Source organism: Artibeus jamaicensis, unplaced genomic scaffold, assembly GCF_021234435.1.
Source record: "Artibeus jamaicensis isolate MK-2021 breed Jamaican fruit bat unplaced genomic scaffold, CSHL_Jam_final contig_687, whole genome shotgun sequence".
NCBI lineage: Eukaryota > Metazoa > Chordata > Mammalia > Chiroptera > Phyllostomidae > Artibeus > Artibeus jamaicensis.
In genome coordinates this window covers 928,891-945,030 of record NW_026521925.1, presented here as the reverse complement: position 1 = coordinate 945,030, position 16,140 = coordinate 928,891, and the positions used below count along the sequence as shown (strand labels likewise).

Genomic DNA, 16,140 nt, shown 5'->3' with positions numbered 1-16,140 from the left:
TCAGGAAGAATGAACAGGTGGTAAGGGAGCTGCAAGAAAACATGAAACATAACAATATCCATATAATAGGGATACCAGAAGGACAAGAAAAAGAGCAAGGAATAGAAAACCTGTTTGAAAAAGTAATGATGGAAAACTTCCCTAATGTGATGAAAAACTTTTTCTCTCATCAAATCCAGGAAACACACAGAGTCCCAAACAGAGGAACCCAAGAGGCCCACTTCAAGACACAGCATAATTAAAATAGCAAAATTCCAAGGCAAAAAGAGAATCTTAAAGACAGCAAGGGAGAAACAGGAAATAACATACAAGGAAGCCCCAATAAGGTTAGCAGCTGACTTCTCAATGGAAACCCTCTAAAGCCAGAAGAAAATGGCAAGATAACCCAAGTAATGAAAATCGGAGGCCTGCAACCAAGGCTACTTTATTCAGCAAGGCTCTCAATCAAGATGGAAGGCCAAATAAGGAGCTTCCCAGACAAAAAAGTCTAAGAGAATACACCTCCATCAATTCAGCTCTGCAAAAGATGCTAAAGGGACTTCTCTAAGAAAAGGAAGGAAAAGAGTGAGAGATAGAGGAACACAGGTACAAAAAAATGACAATAAGTACCTATCAATAATAACCTTAAATGTAAACCTATTAAATGCTCGAATCAAAAGTCATAGAATAGCTGAATAAATAAGAAAGCATGACCCACTGTAGGGGACTGGTTTGTTTTGGTCTGGCAAATGTGACTCAGCTCTGTACAGAAAACCTACGGAAGCAAAGTGGTGGGCAGGAGCCAGACCTTCAAACCAAGTTTTCCCGGGAGTAAGGCCTAGAAAATACATACAGATTGTTATACCTTGCTCTTGCTAAAAATCCATCACCTGGGTCTAAAACAACAAATGTGTATTGTCTATCTTCAAGGTAATTTCCAAAGCCTGTATGAGTTCTCCCAAGGACAGAACTTATCAGCTCATCGCCACTCCCCTCTGCATGTTATCTTCATTTCCTTGATTGTACCTGAAATGTAGACAATGATATTCTATGTAACAGATAATAAATCTTTCTCTGATGTAAAACTCTGGGAAAACAATAAAAGCCTTCTAGGCAAGAATTGGGGTGCTGCCCTCTTGAGGGAGTAGCCAAGGCATCCATAGGCACTCTCCTGTTGAGAGAGTAGTCGTTCCATTCCCTTCTTCTCCACAGTATTGTTGTCGCCTGTGCATTCATTCTCACCATCAACCACAACAGGTGAACTCTGCTGGCCAGTGTCTGCCACATCTGGTGCCCGAACAGGGACTGCCACAACCCACACATGTGCTGCATTCAAGAGACCCATGTCAGGAGCTGTGCAGGACAAAAAAACCTACATAGACTGAAAATGAAGGGCTAGAAACAAATGTTCCAAGCAAACAGACAGGAAAAAAAAGCCAGGGTACCAATACATCAGACAAAAGAGACTTCAAAAAAAAAAGGCCATAAAAAGAGATCTAGAAGGTCACTTCATAATACTGAAGGAAAGAATCCACCAAGAAAACAAAAACATTGTAAATAGAGCTGCACTCAACGTAGGAGCACCCAAATGCATTAAGAAAATCTTGGAGGACAGCAACAAAGATATTGACAGCAACACAATTATAGTAGGGGATTTTAACACCTGTCAAAAATGGATACATCTTACAAATAAAATATTGACAAAGATATTGCAGCATTGAATAATCTCCTATATCAAATGAACTTAACTGATATATACAGAGAGAGCCTTTCACCCTAAAGAAGCAAAATACACATTCTTTTCAAATGCACATGGAACATTTTCAAAAGTAGACCACATGCTAGGATACAAAAGAAGCCTCAACTAATTCAAGAAAACTGAAATCATATCAAGCATTTTCTCTGACCACAAGGGTCTGAAACCAGAAGCCAACCTCAAGGAAAACACTCAAAATCACAGAGATTGAATAGTATGCTATTAAACAATGAATGGGTTAAGAATGAGATCAAGGAAGAAATCAAGAAGTTTCTAGAGACAAATGCAAATAAACTCACAAAAACCCCAAAATTATGGAACACTTTCTGGAGAGGAAAGTTCACAGCAATACAGGCCTATTTAAAACAAATAGAAACATTTCAAATAAACAACCCAACCTATACCTACAAGAACTCCAAGAACAACAAAAAAGACACCCTAGAGCAAGTAGAAGCAAGGAAATAACCAAGATCAGAGCAGAATTAAATGACATAGAGACTAAAAGCACAATTCTAAGGATCACTAAATCCAGGAGCTGGTTCTTTGAAAAAATAAACATAATTGACAAGCCCTTAAGCAGACTCATCAAGAAAATAAGACAGAGGACTCAAATAAAGACAGTCAGAAATGAAAGAGGGGAGATTACAACTCATACCACAGAAATACAAAGGATTGTAAGAAACTACTACAAAGAACTATATGCCAAGAAAGTTAAAAACCTAGGTGAAATGGATAAATTTCTAGAAAAATATAACCTTCCAAAACTCAATAAAGAAGAAGCAGAAAGCCTGAACAGACCAATAACAGCAGATGAAACTGGAGCAGTAATCAAAAGATTCCTGACACACAAAACCCCACATGGTTTCACAGAATTTTACAAAGCATTTAAGGAAGAGTTAATCCCTATCCTTCAGAGACTATTCCAAAAAATCCAAGAGGATGGAAGACTCCCAAACTCTTTATGAAGCCAGCATCATCTTAATCCCCAAACCAGATAAAGATAACAAAGAAAGAACACTTTAGGCCAATATTGCTGATGAACGTAACGGCTAAAATCCTCAACAAAATATTGGCAAATTGCATCCATCAATACATTAAAAAGATCATACACCATGACCAAGTGGGAATCATCCCAGTAATTCAATGATGGTACAATATTTACAAATCAATAAACATGATACATCACATAAACAAAAGCAAAGACAAAAATCACATGATCATATCAATACATGTGGAAAAATCATTTGATAAGGTACAGCACCCATTTATGATAAAAACACTCAGCAAAGTGGGAATAGAGGGCGCATTCCTCAACCTAATAAAGGCCATATATGACAGACCTATAGCCAACATCATACTTAATGGGCAAAAACTAAAATCTTTTCCACTCAGATCAGGAAGAAGGCAAGGTTGTCCACTTTCACCACTTTTATTCAACACAGTATTGGAAGTCCTAGCCACAGCAATCAGGCAAGAAAAGGAAATAAAAGGCATTTTATTGGAAATAAAATTGGAAAAGAGGAAACAAAACTCATTGTTTGCAAATATGATAGTGTACATAGGAAATCCCAAAGATTCCACCAATAAACTGCTTGACCTAATAAATAAATTTGGCAAAATAGTGGGATACAGAGTCAATATTCAGAAATCAAAAGCATTTTTGTATACCAAAATGAAACATAAGAAACAGAAGTCAGAAAAAAACTCCCAGTGGATATAGCAACAAGAAAAATACAATATGTAGGAATAAACCTAACCAAGGAGGTAAAAGACCTGTACTCAGAAAACTACACAACACTGAAGAAATTAAGAAGACACACACAAATGGAAACATATACCGTGTTTATGGATCAGAAGAATTAACATCACCAAAATGTCCACACTACCCAAAGCAATTTATAGATTCAAGGCAATACCTATTAAAGTGCCAATGGCATATTTCACAGACATAGAACAAACACTTCAAAAATTTATATGGAACCATAAATGACTCCAAACATCTGCAGCAATTCTGAGAGAGAAGAGCAAAGTAGGAGGGATCACAATATCTGATATCAAACTGTATTACAAAACCACTGTAATCAAAACAGCCTGGTACTGGCATAAGAACAGACACATAGACCAATGGAACAAAATAGAGAAAGAAACCCAAGTCTTTATGATTAATTAATATTTGACAAGGGGGCAGAAGCATAAAATGTGGTAAAAATAGCCTCTTTAACAAATGGTGTTAGGAGAGCTGGACAGGTACATGCAAAAAAATTAAACTCAAGCACCTACTTACATCATACACAAAAATAAGCTGGATAAAACTTATAAGGTGCATAAAGGATTAAATATAAGTCATGACACCATTAAAGTCCTAGTGGAGAACATAGGCAGGAAAATCTCAGATATTCCACGCAGCAACATTTTTACTGACATGTCCCCTAAAGCAAGGGACATAAAGGAAAGAATAAACAAGTGGGACCTCATCAAAACAAAAAGCTTCTACATGGCTAAAGAAAATAGCATTAAAATGAAAAGAGAACCGAACATATGGGAAAACATATTTGTCAATGATACTTCAGACAAGGGTTTGATATCCAAAATATGTAAAGAACTCAAATGACTCCACGCTAGGAAGACAAAACATCAAATTTAACAATGGGCAAAGGACTTGGACAGACACTTCTCCAAGGAGGACATACGAAGCATCCAGAGATATGTGAAAAGATGCTCAGTATCACTAGCCATCAGAGAGATGCAAATTAAAACCACAATGAGCTACCACATCATACCAGTCAGAATGGCCATCATAAACAAAGCAACAAGTGTTGGAGAGGTTGTGAGAAAAGGAACCCTATTGCAACCACTATGGAATTTCCTCAGAAAACTAAAAATGGAACTGCCTTTTGACCAGGCAATTTCACTGCTAGGGTTGTATCCTAACAACTGTAAAACACCAATCCAAAAGAACCTATGTATTCCAATGTTCATAGCAGCACAATTTACAACAGCCAAGTGCTGGAAGCAACCTAAGAGTCCATCAATAAATGAATGGATCAAAAATCTGTGGTACATTTACACGATGGAATCATATGAAGCAGAAAGAAAGAAGGAGCTCCTACCCTTTCCAAAAGCGTGGATGGAACTGCAGAGCATTATGCTAAGCAAAATAAGCCAGGCGGAGAAAGACAAATACCATATGATCTCACCTTTAACAGGCATCTAACCACCAAAACACTGACAAGCAAGCAAAATACAACCAAAGGCACTGAAATTGAGAACAGGCTGACAGTGACCAGAGGGGAGGGGATAATGGGGGAAAAATGTGAAGGGTTTACAGGAACAATTAGAAAGGACATATGGACAATAACAAAAGGGGATGGAAACAGGGGAAGGAGGTGGAGAGGGCTAGGGTGGTGGGGCAGAATGGGAGGAAAAGGCAAAAAACTACTTGAACAACAATAAAAAAATGTTAAAAACAAAAATAAATAGAAGAAAGAAAAGTGAAACAGGTTAAGAGACATGGAGGATACAAGTTCATCACATATTATCAAAGTTATAGGAGAGTGAGAATGAGGCAGAGATAATGAAAATATAATAGCTGAGAATCTGTCAATATTGATAAAAGTTAACAATCTAAGGATCCCAGAGAATCTCAAGCAGGATCAGAAAAACTAAATCTGCACACATATGTGTCATAGTGACACAGAATAGAGAGAAACAGGAAAAAAAGATTACAAAGGTGAATTAGCTCTTGATTGCTCACTTTACAACAGAAATAATTGATGCAAGAGGATAATGCAGTAACATCAATATGCTAAAAGAAAATTTTTCCAGTCTAGAATTCTATATCCTTCAAAAATATTTTAAAAATGATAAATATCTTTGCAAACTAAATATAGTTTGCAAATATATTTTCTATAGTTAGAAAGTCTTTACTAAAAAAAATTCTAAAGGATGAATTTTCTCCTATTATACAGGGTCTAGAACAAATAATGCCCCATTTTTATTACAAAATCATAAACATATAATTCTGTAACATAACATCATCACACTCAAGCACACCATATGACATTTTAGGTAAAATGTTCAAATTAAAACTATAAATATTACACCCATATTATCACCCTACCAACCACACTTAAGCAAGATCTTATTTCTGCAGGACCCTGTATATATAAAAATTATTTCTAGATGGATCATAGACTCAAATATGAAAGACAACACAATAAAATGTCTAAAAGAAAATATAAATATTTCTTTAGAGTACACAAAAGGTTTTTTTTTTAATTGGACACAAAAACCACTAGTCATAGAAGAAAATAGATAATCTAGCTATTACTAAAATTAAGGACTTTGGTTATTAACAGATAACATTAGGAGAATCAAGAATAGTCTCCTGCCTTGGAGAAGATATTTGTAATACATAAGTCTGACAAAAGACTCATATCCAGGATACAGAAGTAACTCCTACAAATAAGGTTTTTTAAAAGGCAACAAGAAAACAGCAAAACATTTTAATAGGCATTTCATAAAAGATAAATGGCCAAAAGCATGTAAAAATATATTTAACATCATTTCCTTGATGATAAATTAAAACCAAAATGAGGTTAACTGTACACAGGGGTGGGCAAATGTAGGTTTACAGTTGTAAGTTTGTGAAACAGCTTGTTCTTGTATTGTTATTATTGTCTATATAAACAAGTGTAAATCTACTTTTGTCCACTCCTGTATACACAACAGATATTAAATAGTCTAAATTAAAAACACTGAAGCCCTGGCTGGTGTAGCTCAGTGGACTGCATGTGGGCCTGAGAACCAAACAACCACCGTTCAATTCCCAGTCAGAGCACATGTCTGGGTTGCAAGCCAGTTCCCAGCAGGGAACATGTGAGAGACAACCATACATTGATGTTTCTCTCCCTCTCTCCTTCCCTTCCCCTCTAAAGATAAATAAATAAAATCTTTAAAAAAATTAAAACACTGAAAATGCTGTGTTGGGAGGATGTGAAGCAACTGGATCTCTCATATGTGGCTCATAAGGGCTAGTTATTTGAAAGGACCTAAAAAAATTGCCAACCTCTGGCAAAGCTAATTTAAAAAAAAGAACAAAAAAGGCACAAGTAAACAATATCAGGAATGAAAGAGAGTCTATCATTATAAGTCCTGTACATACTACACACATAAGAAGATATGGCAGGCAACTTTGTAATTTCATCTACATTTTCAAATTTATCAGTATAAATTCCTAGAGAACTTTACCTTACCTTAAATAACCAAAGTTGACTCTAGAAAAAATAGAAAAGCTGAATAGTTCCAAAATCATTAAATAAATTGAACCAACAATCATAAATCTTTCCATATAAAGAAGTTCATGCCCAGGTGGCATTCAGGCAGTTCTGGAAAATATTCAAGAAACAATTACAGTCTTACAAAACTTTTCGAGGAACAGAATAAGAAGGAACATCTGCAACCTATTTTATAAGCTAAAATATTTTATTTATTTTTAGAGAGAGGGGAAGGAGAAAGAGAGGGAGAAAAACAGTGTGTGGTTGCCTCTCGCCCCTCTACTGGGGACCTGGCCTGCAATCCAGGCATGTACGCTGACTGGGAATTGATCCAGCAACCCTTTGGTTCACAGGCCTGCACTCAATTCTCTGAACTACACCAGCCAGGGCATAAGCTAGTATATTTTTATAGAAAAGCTCAACAAGGATCAGAAAGGAAAGTTGGAAGCATTCTCACTCATTTAGATGAAAAATACCTGAAATACATATACACAAACATCCTTGCGCACACAAATTAATACATAGATATGCTCATGGTGTGTGTGTGGGCATGTGTGCGTATATATGCAAACGATCTAGCAAAATGTAATAAAGATAAGACATCATAACCTATTGTAGTTTACCCCAGGAATGCAAGGTTATTTCACAAGTTTGATTAGTTCATTTCATCAATTTAACATATTAAAGGTAGAAAAAAATCATGTGATTATCTTAATAAAGTAACAGTATTTGATTAATGCTCTTAAGCATGATAAAAAACTCACCAAGTAGTAATAGAAAGTAATTTTGTTAACCTGATGAAGGGTATTCACAAAAACACCTCCAGTAAATATTATACTTAGTGATGAAACACTGAGAGAGTTCTCTGTGATGTCAGAAACATAGGCAGGAAGTTCACCATTATCACTTCCAGTCAACACTGTATAACAAATCCTAATTATTGTAGTAAGACAAAAATATAAATATTGAAAAGACAAAAAATGTCTTTTGTCTTTTCACTACTCATAGATATATGTGATTACATAACAAAAAATGCAAAAGAAACTAGAAATACATTTCAGAATTAGGTGTTTTGGCAAAGTTGCTGAACACAAAAATCCATTTGTTTTCTAAAACCCATAAATAGACAATAAAATACAAGATAGTTACAATGTCATAAAAAATGCAACATATCCAGAAAAAATGTAAAATGATACTTGTTTAAGTCCACTGTGTGAAAAGTATAAAACTTATTTGAAGACAACGAAGACCTAAGTAGATGAGTCATGTTCAAGGACTGGAAGGCTCTAGCATACAAATGTGAATTTTCTCCCAGGTGACCTTATAGATTTAGTGACATTCCAACTGAATTCATTAAAGTTTTTGTGGAAATTAACAAGCTTATTCTAAAACTTGTATGAAAGTACCAAGGCTTCAAATAGACAATCTTTAAGAACATGGCAAATAGACTTACCCTCAAAGATAATGACTTGTATAAAGTTAGAGTAATTTAGACTGTGATGTCTAAATTACAGCACAGTGCCAGACAGAAGGCCTAACTCACAGGTGGCAAACACAAGGCCCATGGGCTGAATCTGGCTCTTCACCTTGTTTTATCTGGCCTGGCACCTCTTGTTTCTACCTGGTGGCAGCACTGAGCTCCTTGCCCCTAGTTAGGGTAGTTACATTTATACAGTCCTAAAATTACCTTTAGCCCTTTGAAGGCAACTGCAAAGCTGATGTGGCCCCTGGGAAAAATGAGTTTGATACACCTGGCCTAACTGAACAAATGACAGCCCAAATCAGACTTGTGAGTTCATGAACATCTGATGGATGAGAGTGGTTTTGCGAATCACCTTATAAGAAGATGATGCTGGAAAGAAGTAAAATGCAATAATTTCTCACACAAATTCACAAAAATCTCTTCTACTTAGGTAAAGACCTAACTGGGAAAAGCAGAGCTATGTTTGAAGTATTCAGAAGATAGTATTTATTCACAAAAGTATATGCACAACTATGTTCATTGCAGCACTATTCATGTGGCCAAGACATGGAAACAACTAAAGTGTTGTTTCCAGTACTTCTATCTTTAATAGAAAATTAGGTAAAGAAGATGTGGTACATATATACAATGGAATATTACTCAGCTATAAGATGAAGTACTGTCATTTGTGACACCATGGATGGACCTTGAGAATATTATGCTAAGCAAAATAAGTCAGAATAAACTAAGAACCATATTATTTCACTCGTATGTGGGATATAAAACTGAAACTCATAGACACAGACAGCAGTGTGGTGGTCACAAGAGGGAAGGGGACTTGGAGGAGTAAAGGGGCCAAATGCATGGTGCCAGAAGATGATGACTTTGGGTGGTGGACACACAATGCAATATACAGATTATGTATCATAGAAATGTACCCTTGAAACCTATACAATCTTATTAACCAATGTAACCCAATACATTTATTTAAAATAAAATATATTCTGGTTTGTATTTCTTCTGCACCAGCTGGGATTAAACTAAGCAGGAAGTAGCAGAATCAGATGAGTTTTGTCTCTTTCCCATCTCAAAACTACAAAATTAAGTAGTGCCTAGAATGCAAAGTGAACTCTCTCACAGTGCTGGAGGTGGTCAGTCTACTCTGGAAAGTAAGTTGAATGTGCATAACATAAATGATCTAGCACCATCACTCCTAGAGAAGCTCTCGCATTTTTAAGAGACATGTAAAGTGACATGTCAACCCTGCTTGTGATAGCCAAAAACAAACAGATGACAAAAATCTACAAACTCAAGTATCTATAAAAGTATAATATTGTAGTATACAGTTATACACTGCTTAATGATGGGATACATTCTCAGAAATGTGTCATTAAGCAATTTCATCCCTGTGTGAAGATCATAGAGTGCACTTACACAAACTTAGATGGTATAGCCTACTACACACCTAGGCTATATGGAATAGCCTATTGCTTCTAGGTAACAGGCCTGTACAGCATGTTATTGTACCGAATACTGTTGGCAACTGTAACATAATGGTTAAGTATGTGTGTATTCAAATATATCTAAACACGGAAAAGGTACACTAAAAATACAGTATATAAGTTTAAAAATGCTACATTTGTGTAGGGCACTTACCATGAATGGAGCCTACAGGACTAGAGTTGCACTAGGTGAGTGAGTGAGTGAGTGAGTGTGTGTTGAGTGAATGTGAAGGTCCAGGATATTACTGTACACTACTGTAGATTTAAAACACTACACTTAGGCTACACTAAATTTATCAAACACAACATTAAATCAAGCACAAGAAAATTATACAATCAAGAGGAAGCAGTAAACATGATTTGTAGGAGGCTGCTGCCAGTGTAATACCACCTAATGTTTCACAGCAAACATTTTTTGTAAGAGTACACTCTAAAATAATGATAGAAAGTGTCGTGTAGTAATACATAAGTCAGTAACACAGTCATTTATTATTATTATCAAGTACAATGTACTGTATATAATTGTATGTGCTGTATGACTGGCAGCATAGGTTTGCTTATACCAGTATCACCACACACATGAGTAATGCATTGTGCTACAATTTATGTCTCTCCAGAAGTATATTTATTGATTAGTTTTGAAAAAGAGAGGGAGAGAGAGAGAAAGAAACATATTTTTTTATTCCACTGATTATGGATTCATTGGTTTTTTTCTTGAAAATGCCCTCACTGGGGATCAAACTTGCAACCTTGGCATGTTATCTGGAATGACACTAACCAATTGAGCTACCTGGCCAGGACTCTCCAGAGCTATAATATAAGCTCTACTATTCTTTTTTTTAATCCTCACACAAGGATATGTTTTTATTGATTTTTAAAGACAGAAAGAAATGAGAAACTTCAATTGGTTACTTCCTGTATGTGTCCCGACCTGGAATTGAACCCACAACCTCGGTATGTGCCCTGACCAGGGATCAAACCTGCAACCTTTTGGTGCACAGGACAATGCTCCAACCAACTGAGCCACATGCCAAGGCTAAGCTCCACTATTCTTGTTCACTATTATACATAGTGTCTAGAACAGTGCTAACTAAGCATATAATAAGGTTTCAATAAACATTTTGGAACAGTTGGTTTAAAAGCAATGGTATACTCCGTAGTCATCAAGACAGTGATTCTGATATTTTAACATCACAAGGTGGCAGGAATTTGTAGGGCTCCATTTTAATTTTATGGGACTACTGTCGTATACATGGTCTGTCACTGACTGAAAGGTCCTTACGCAGCACATGACTATATTCACAGCGGAGTACTAATCAGTAATAAAAACAGATTAATTTTGAGATTAACATGAGTGAACCTCAAAAACTGAAAGTTAAAAATACATACTGAAATAATATGTATACAAATTCACTGGGTAGATATAAATATGCAGTTGGGAAAATGAAGAAGAGAAATATGTAAAAAATTACCACAAACATCAAGTTGGTGATTATTATGGAGACAGAGGCTGTGTGATCAAGAAGCAGCACACAGGTGTTTTACTGCTAATGCTCTGTATGTTAATCTGGGTAGGTTGTGCCCTGGTGTTTGCATTATTATTATTTAAAGTACACAATTATATGTTATACACATTTCTGTATTTATGATATTTACAACAGAATGAAATTAATTTATCACATTTTCACTTAATTTTTGGTAATAAAATACTTTATTGGTACCATTTAATGTAAAAAAAAATATGGTAATGTCTCCATGCTTGGCTTCTATCTTTAAAATAGAAGTTTTAAAAAAAGCAGGAAAGATAAAATCATTTGATTCTGTCAAAAAACAACCTGAAACTTACCTTTGAAAATAGTTAGGTTCTCTCACTTTTCACTGGTCTTCACAATACTTATACATAAAAGGAGCCAACAGCTTGAATAACTTTGCACAGAACATCATTTTACACATCTTAAAAAAGCAAGCTTAAGTGCTACCCCAACTTAAAACTTATAAGGCTAATTATAAGAGTTATTATAAAATTGAATTCATATAGCACCAAGAAATTTGGAATTCATAATATTTCAGATGATACGATTTACTGTGCTGAAAGAATAATGTACCCTGTGATTTCTTCTGCGATTTCTCAGAGGTTCATATATAAATAGAGAGAATATAACACAGGTCCCTTTTTAAAAGCCAAAGGTTAAAAAATCTACACATGCCTTTCACCATATCTCTAACTTCTGGATCTAGCAACTGACCCAATGGTAAAAGATCCATGTGTGATACATAACATAGTATAGCTCTAGCTGAATATAATTTCTTATTCATCTTGTCTCTTAATATAATTTATACCTCAAAACATCCTACTATCTCAAAGTAATATGCATCTTTAAAATATTCTGTAATCCAGATTCCATTCATACTGCTCTCCTCTACCACCCTGAATGCGCCCAATCTCACCTGATCTCGGAAGCTAAGCAGGGTCGGGCCTGGTTAGTACTTGGATGGGAGTCCTCTTTTCCCCTTTGTCAATTCAGTGTGATCTTATGGTATATACAGCTTGCTTTGCTTTTCTCCCTTCAGTGGAACTATAAACTCAAAAGTATTACAATAATGCAAATACAGATGTAGCATATATTAACATATTAGGAAAAAAGTACACTAATACCTATGGATCCATGCTAAATGAGACAGTACAAAGCAAAAACACATAGCACCATGCTATGCTCATCTATTCTGAACCACCCACCACTAGAAGGCCCTTATAAGCCCTGGCTCATGATATTCCCAGACCACTGGTGTCCTGTGCTCCAATATAATTAGACATTTCCATGCTGATTATAGTTTGTTCAAAACACTCTACAGAAACTTTGACTTCTAATCCTGAACATGATGACACTATATTTTAATCAATTCATAGATTCTGAGTATTTCCTAGTATTATCTATTTCTTTAAAAACAGACATTTAGGGGACAAAACAACAAGAAGGGATTTTTAATTCTGTCTTCCTTGACTGGTTGGGGATTTCAGAATTGTCATTGAAGTATCCTCTGCTTCAGTGAAAAAGGATTCTTCAAGCAAGCAACCAAAGATCTTCATTTAAAAACCAAGCAAGTTGACTCAGTGGTTGGCAGGTGAAAAACCTTTGTCCACACACTCCATCTATAATTCTCCATTTCTGCAGGAACAACATGCTTCTTACCCATCATCATCACAGATGCAACCAGGACACATGAAAACATGGGCACAGAGTAGAAACTAACTCAAAACTATTTTTGGAGCCAAACACCAAATTTCGATTTATCAATGATTCCATAAGTTCAGATTTTGCATTGAAACAGTTGCTTTCTCTTTTCTATGAAGTTAAACTGTTAGAGTAAAGTAATGTCAGAAAGAACACAAAACAAGCATGTCTTTTCTGAAAAAGGCACTGCATCTAGAACTGGAATTAAGGCTAAATAAATAGTGCTGGTTTGAGGTTCAGTGCTGGCTTGTGATTTGGACTAACGATCACTTTAACCAACAACTTCACTATTTGTCCTGTATGCTTGTTTGCGAAGATGTGTCTCTATTTCCTCCCTGAAGACCAGCATTCCCATGTGCGAGTGAGAGGCTTCATTCATAGCTTTAGACTGGATGCACATGCGGTACTGCTCGGGGGTCAACTCATCAGCACAGCGTTTCTCATGCCAGAGGTGGAAAAGACCAGGAACTGGAGTCCGAATAACAATCAGGTCACTATGTAAGTATTTTCGATAAAGATGAACATCTTCTCCACCCCAGCCTTTAACTTCCATGTCAAATCCACCTGTGGGATCAAAATTAACACTAAGTAACTTCCTAGCAGCTGGAACACAGTCAAATTTGATAAAGATTTAAACATTCTGCTTCAAGTGAGATGGCATGGAAAATGGCCCACCGACACCTCATGTTGAGACTGATGTCCTGGTTTGGAAGTCCAGTTACCAGATGGCATCTAGGAGTTCAAAGTCTGTTGTTGAGAGTATTGAAATAAAATTAAATATTTGAGACTCCTTTGTAAACTTCAAAGTTCTATAGAAAATTTTTAGAAGGTCAAGGAGAAAGCAATATAAACCACTCATAATCTAATCACCATTAATATTTTACTATGTTTTCTTTCTCTCCTTTGAGATGTAAGTTTTTCTGGGTTGCATAAAACTTACCAGAGGGGAGATAAAAAGATATGTGAAAGCTGGAGATATAAATTTTAAGAATTAGCACACAGAAGATTTAGACACAAGAAATGGGTGAAATGACTAGTTTATAAAAAAAGCAGAGTCCAAGTCTAAATGTTAATAAATAGAGGTTAAATAGGCAGAGGAAGATAAGTCTACAAGAGAAACTGAGAAATGGCCCCAGAGGAGGGAGAAAATTCTGAAAAATGTGCTATCACAGTAGTTAAGTGAAGAAAGTGTCTTAAGAAAGAAATGGTCAAGTATGTGTTACTCAACTAAGAACATAAAAAAGGAATCAAGTAGACCTGGTAACATAAATGCCACTTAGAACCTTGTGTAGAACAATTCTGAGAGAATTGACATTCATACTTAATGGCAGAAGGTTAACTAGAGAAGGCATATGAAATGGGAGTTGAGACTAGTTTGAGTTGAACAAAAAAACTTTTTAAAGCATGGAGAACACAAACCATTTTCAGTTCTGTTTTGAAAAGCTCCAAAAGAGTCTTAAATACTAAAAAAGTTCTTTTATTAAGAGATAGGTTTCCAAATTATGTCTTCTATCAAATAATTCTACTCCACTTAATTTCACGTTCACAGAATGACAATAATCTACAGATCTCTAAAAAGCATTACTTTAAATAGTCACAGCTTTACTAAATGCTATGTCTGATACATATGGGCTTTTCCTCCTTGTAAGTACAAAGAAATTCTTCAAATGTCAGGGATGGTGTAGATACTTAAAACAAATCTGCTTCAGCACGTAAAGAGCTTAGAGGTCAATACTCTGTCCTAACAACAAATTTTAAAAACTGAACAAATTAAAAAACCAAAAACTGTTCTCAGACCACTCAGAGAAATGAGGTCACAGGGCAAACTGACCCCTGCCCCAAGCTGGAAAGACATGATAAATAGGTAGTATAAAATCACAATTATTAGAACAGAAATTATGAGTAGAAATCTCCAGGGGAACCAATGCAAGGGTAGACAAATCTCAGCTGTAATCAATGAATTGCTAGAGGCTCAAATCCAGGCAGGCCTATTGATAGGAGGACCCCTATACTTCTGTGAGTTTTACTTCTAGGAGCTCTACAAGGTTGTAACTGAAGATGGGTGGAGACTGACCCCATGAAATGGGATTCACTGTAGCAGGACTCTAGTGCCTATGGAGTCCATCCATTGGGTATGTCCTTTTTGGAGATAACTGATTGGTGATCTAGTGTGGTCTGAAACTAGCCTCGCTGTGTTGTTCCTGGGGCCTCTTGGGAGGAGTGCCAGTGCAGGTCCAGGTCACCCGCTGCCTATACCTTACCTGAGGCTACATGGTAGGAACTACAAAGAAATCTGCACATGATAGCTGCCTGTTCCAGGCTTGGAGGCACCTGGAAGCCGTTATGCTATAAACTGTAGCCTGGATACTAGTGCCAGAAGTACAAGGTATGCTGAGGCCAGCTGATAATTATTTGGCATTTGTGGACTTTTGAGAGATTTAAGGAAATTCATAGCACAGATTGCAACCTGCTGCTTGTGAGGAACAGCAGCTGAAAGATGTTCAGGGTGGTGCACAGGTTGGGTTGGGTAGAGTCTCAGGGCATCACTAAGGTGGTGTGACCTGTGATAGCTAGTTTCACAGAGACACAGATTGGTTGCCTGCCTGTGCCTGCAGGCTGGTGACAGGTAGAACTCAACAAAGGAAAATGGTCCCTGCCAGTACTTGTCATAGACAGAGCTGCCCTTCCAGCATATACCCCAAAGCCAGATAATCCAGTTTCCCCTTGTTTGTCCCCGGCGTTCTTTAAGCTGCTTCCCAGAGCTCAAGCTCAGAGCGAACTGTCCATCAGCAAGTAAGTCTTTGCACAGGCCCCTAAATAGGGATATCTGGGACTCCAGAAGCCCTCTGTCTTAACCAGACAGAATATCCAATGATTTTTACAGCTACAGGTTGTGGGGACTACTCTTCCCAGCACCACTGGTCTGAGCTGT

At 36.5% G+C, this 16,140-nt stretch overlaps 1 protein-coding gene across 2 annotated transcripts in view; it reads right to left on the bottom strand.

Annotated features, from left to right (window-relative positions):
* Positions 1-8,155: 8,155 nt before the first annotated feature.
* The window catches only part of CSGALNACT2 (chondroitin sulfate N-acetylgalactosaminyltransferase 2), an 84,057-nt gene continuing 76,072 nt past the window's right edge, over positions 8,156-16,140 (bottom strand). Inside the window, exon 8 of one of the 2 annotated variants that reach the window (XM_053671426.1) lies at positions 8,156-13,772. In XM_053671426.1, the coding sequence (XP_053527401.1) occupies positions 13,480-13,772 (293 nt within the window). In that variant the 3' untranslated portion in view covers positions 8,156-13,479. The remainder of the gene's footprint in view (positions 13,773-16,140) is intronic. The other variant, XM_053671427.1, reaches the window with a different exon arrangement.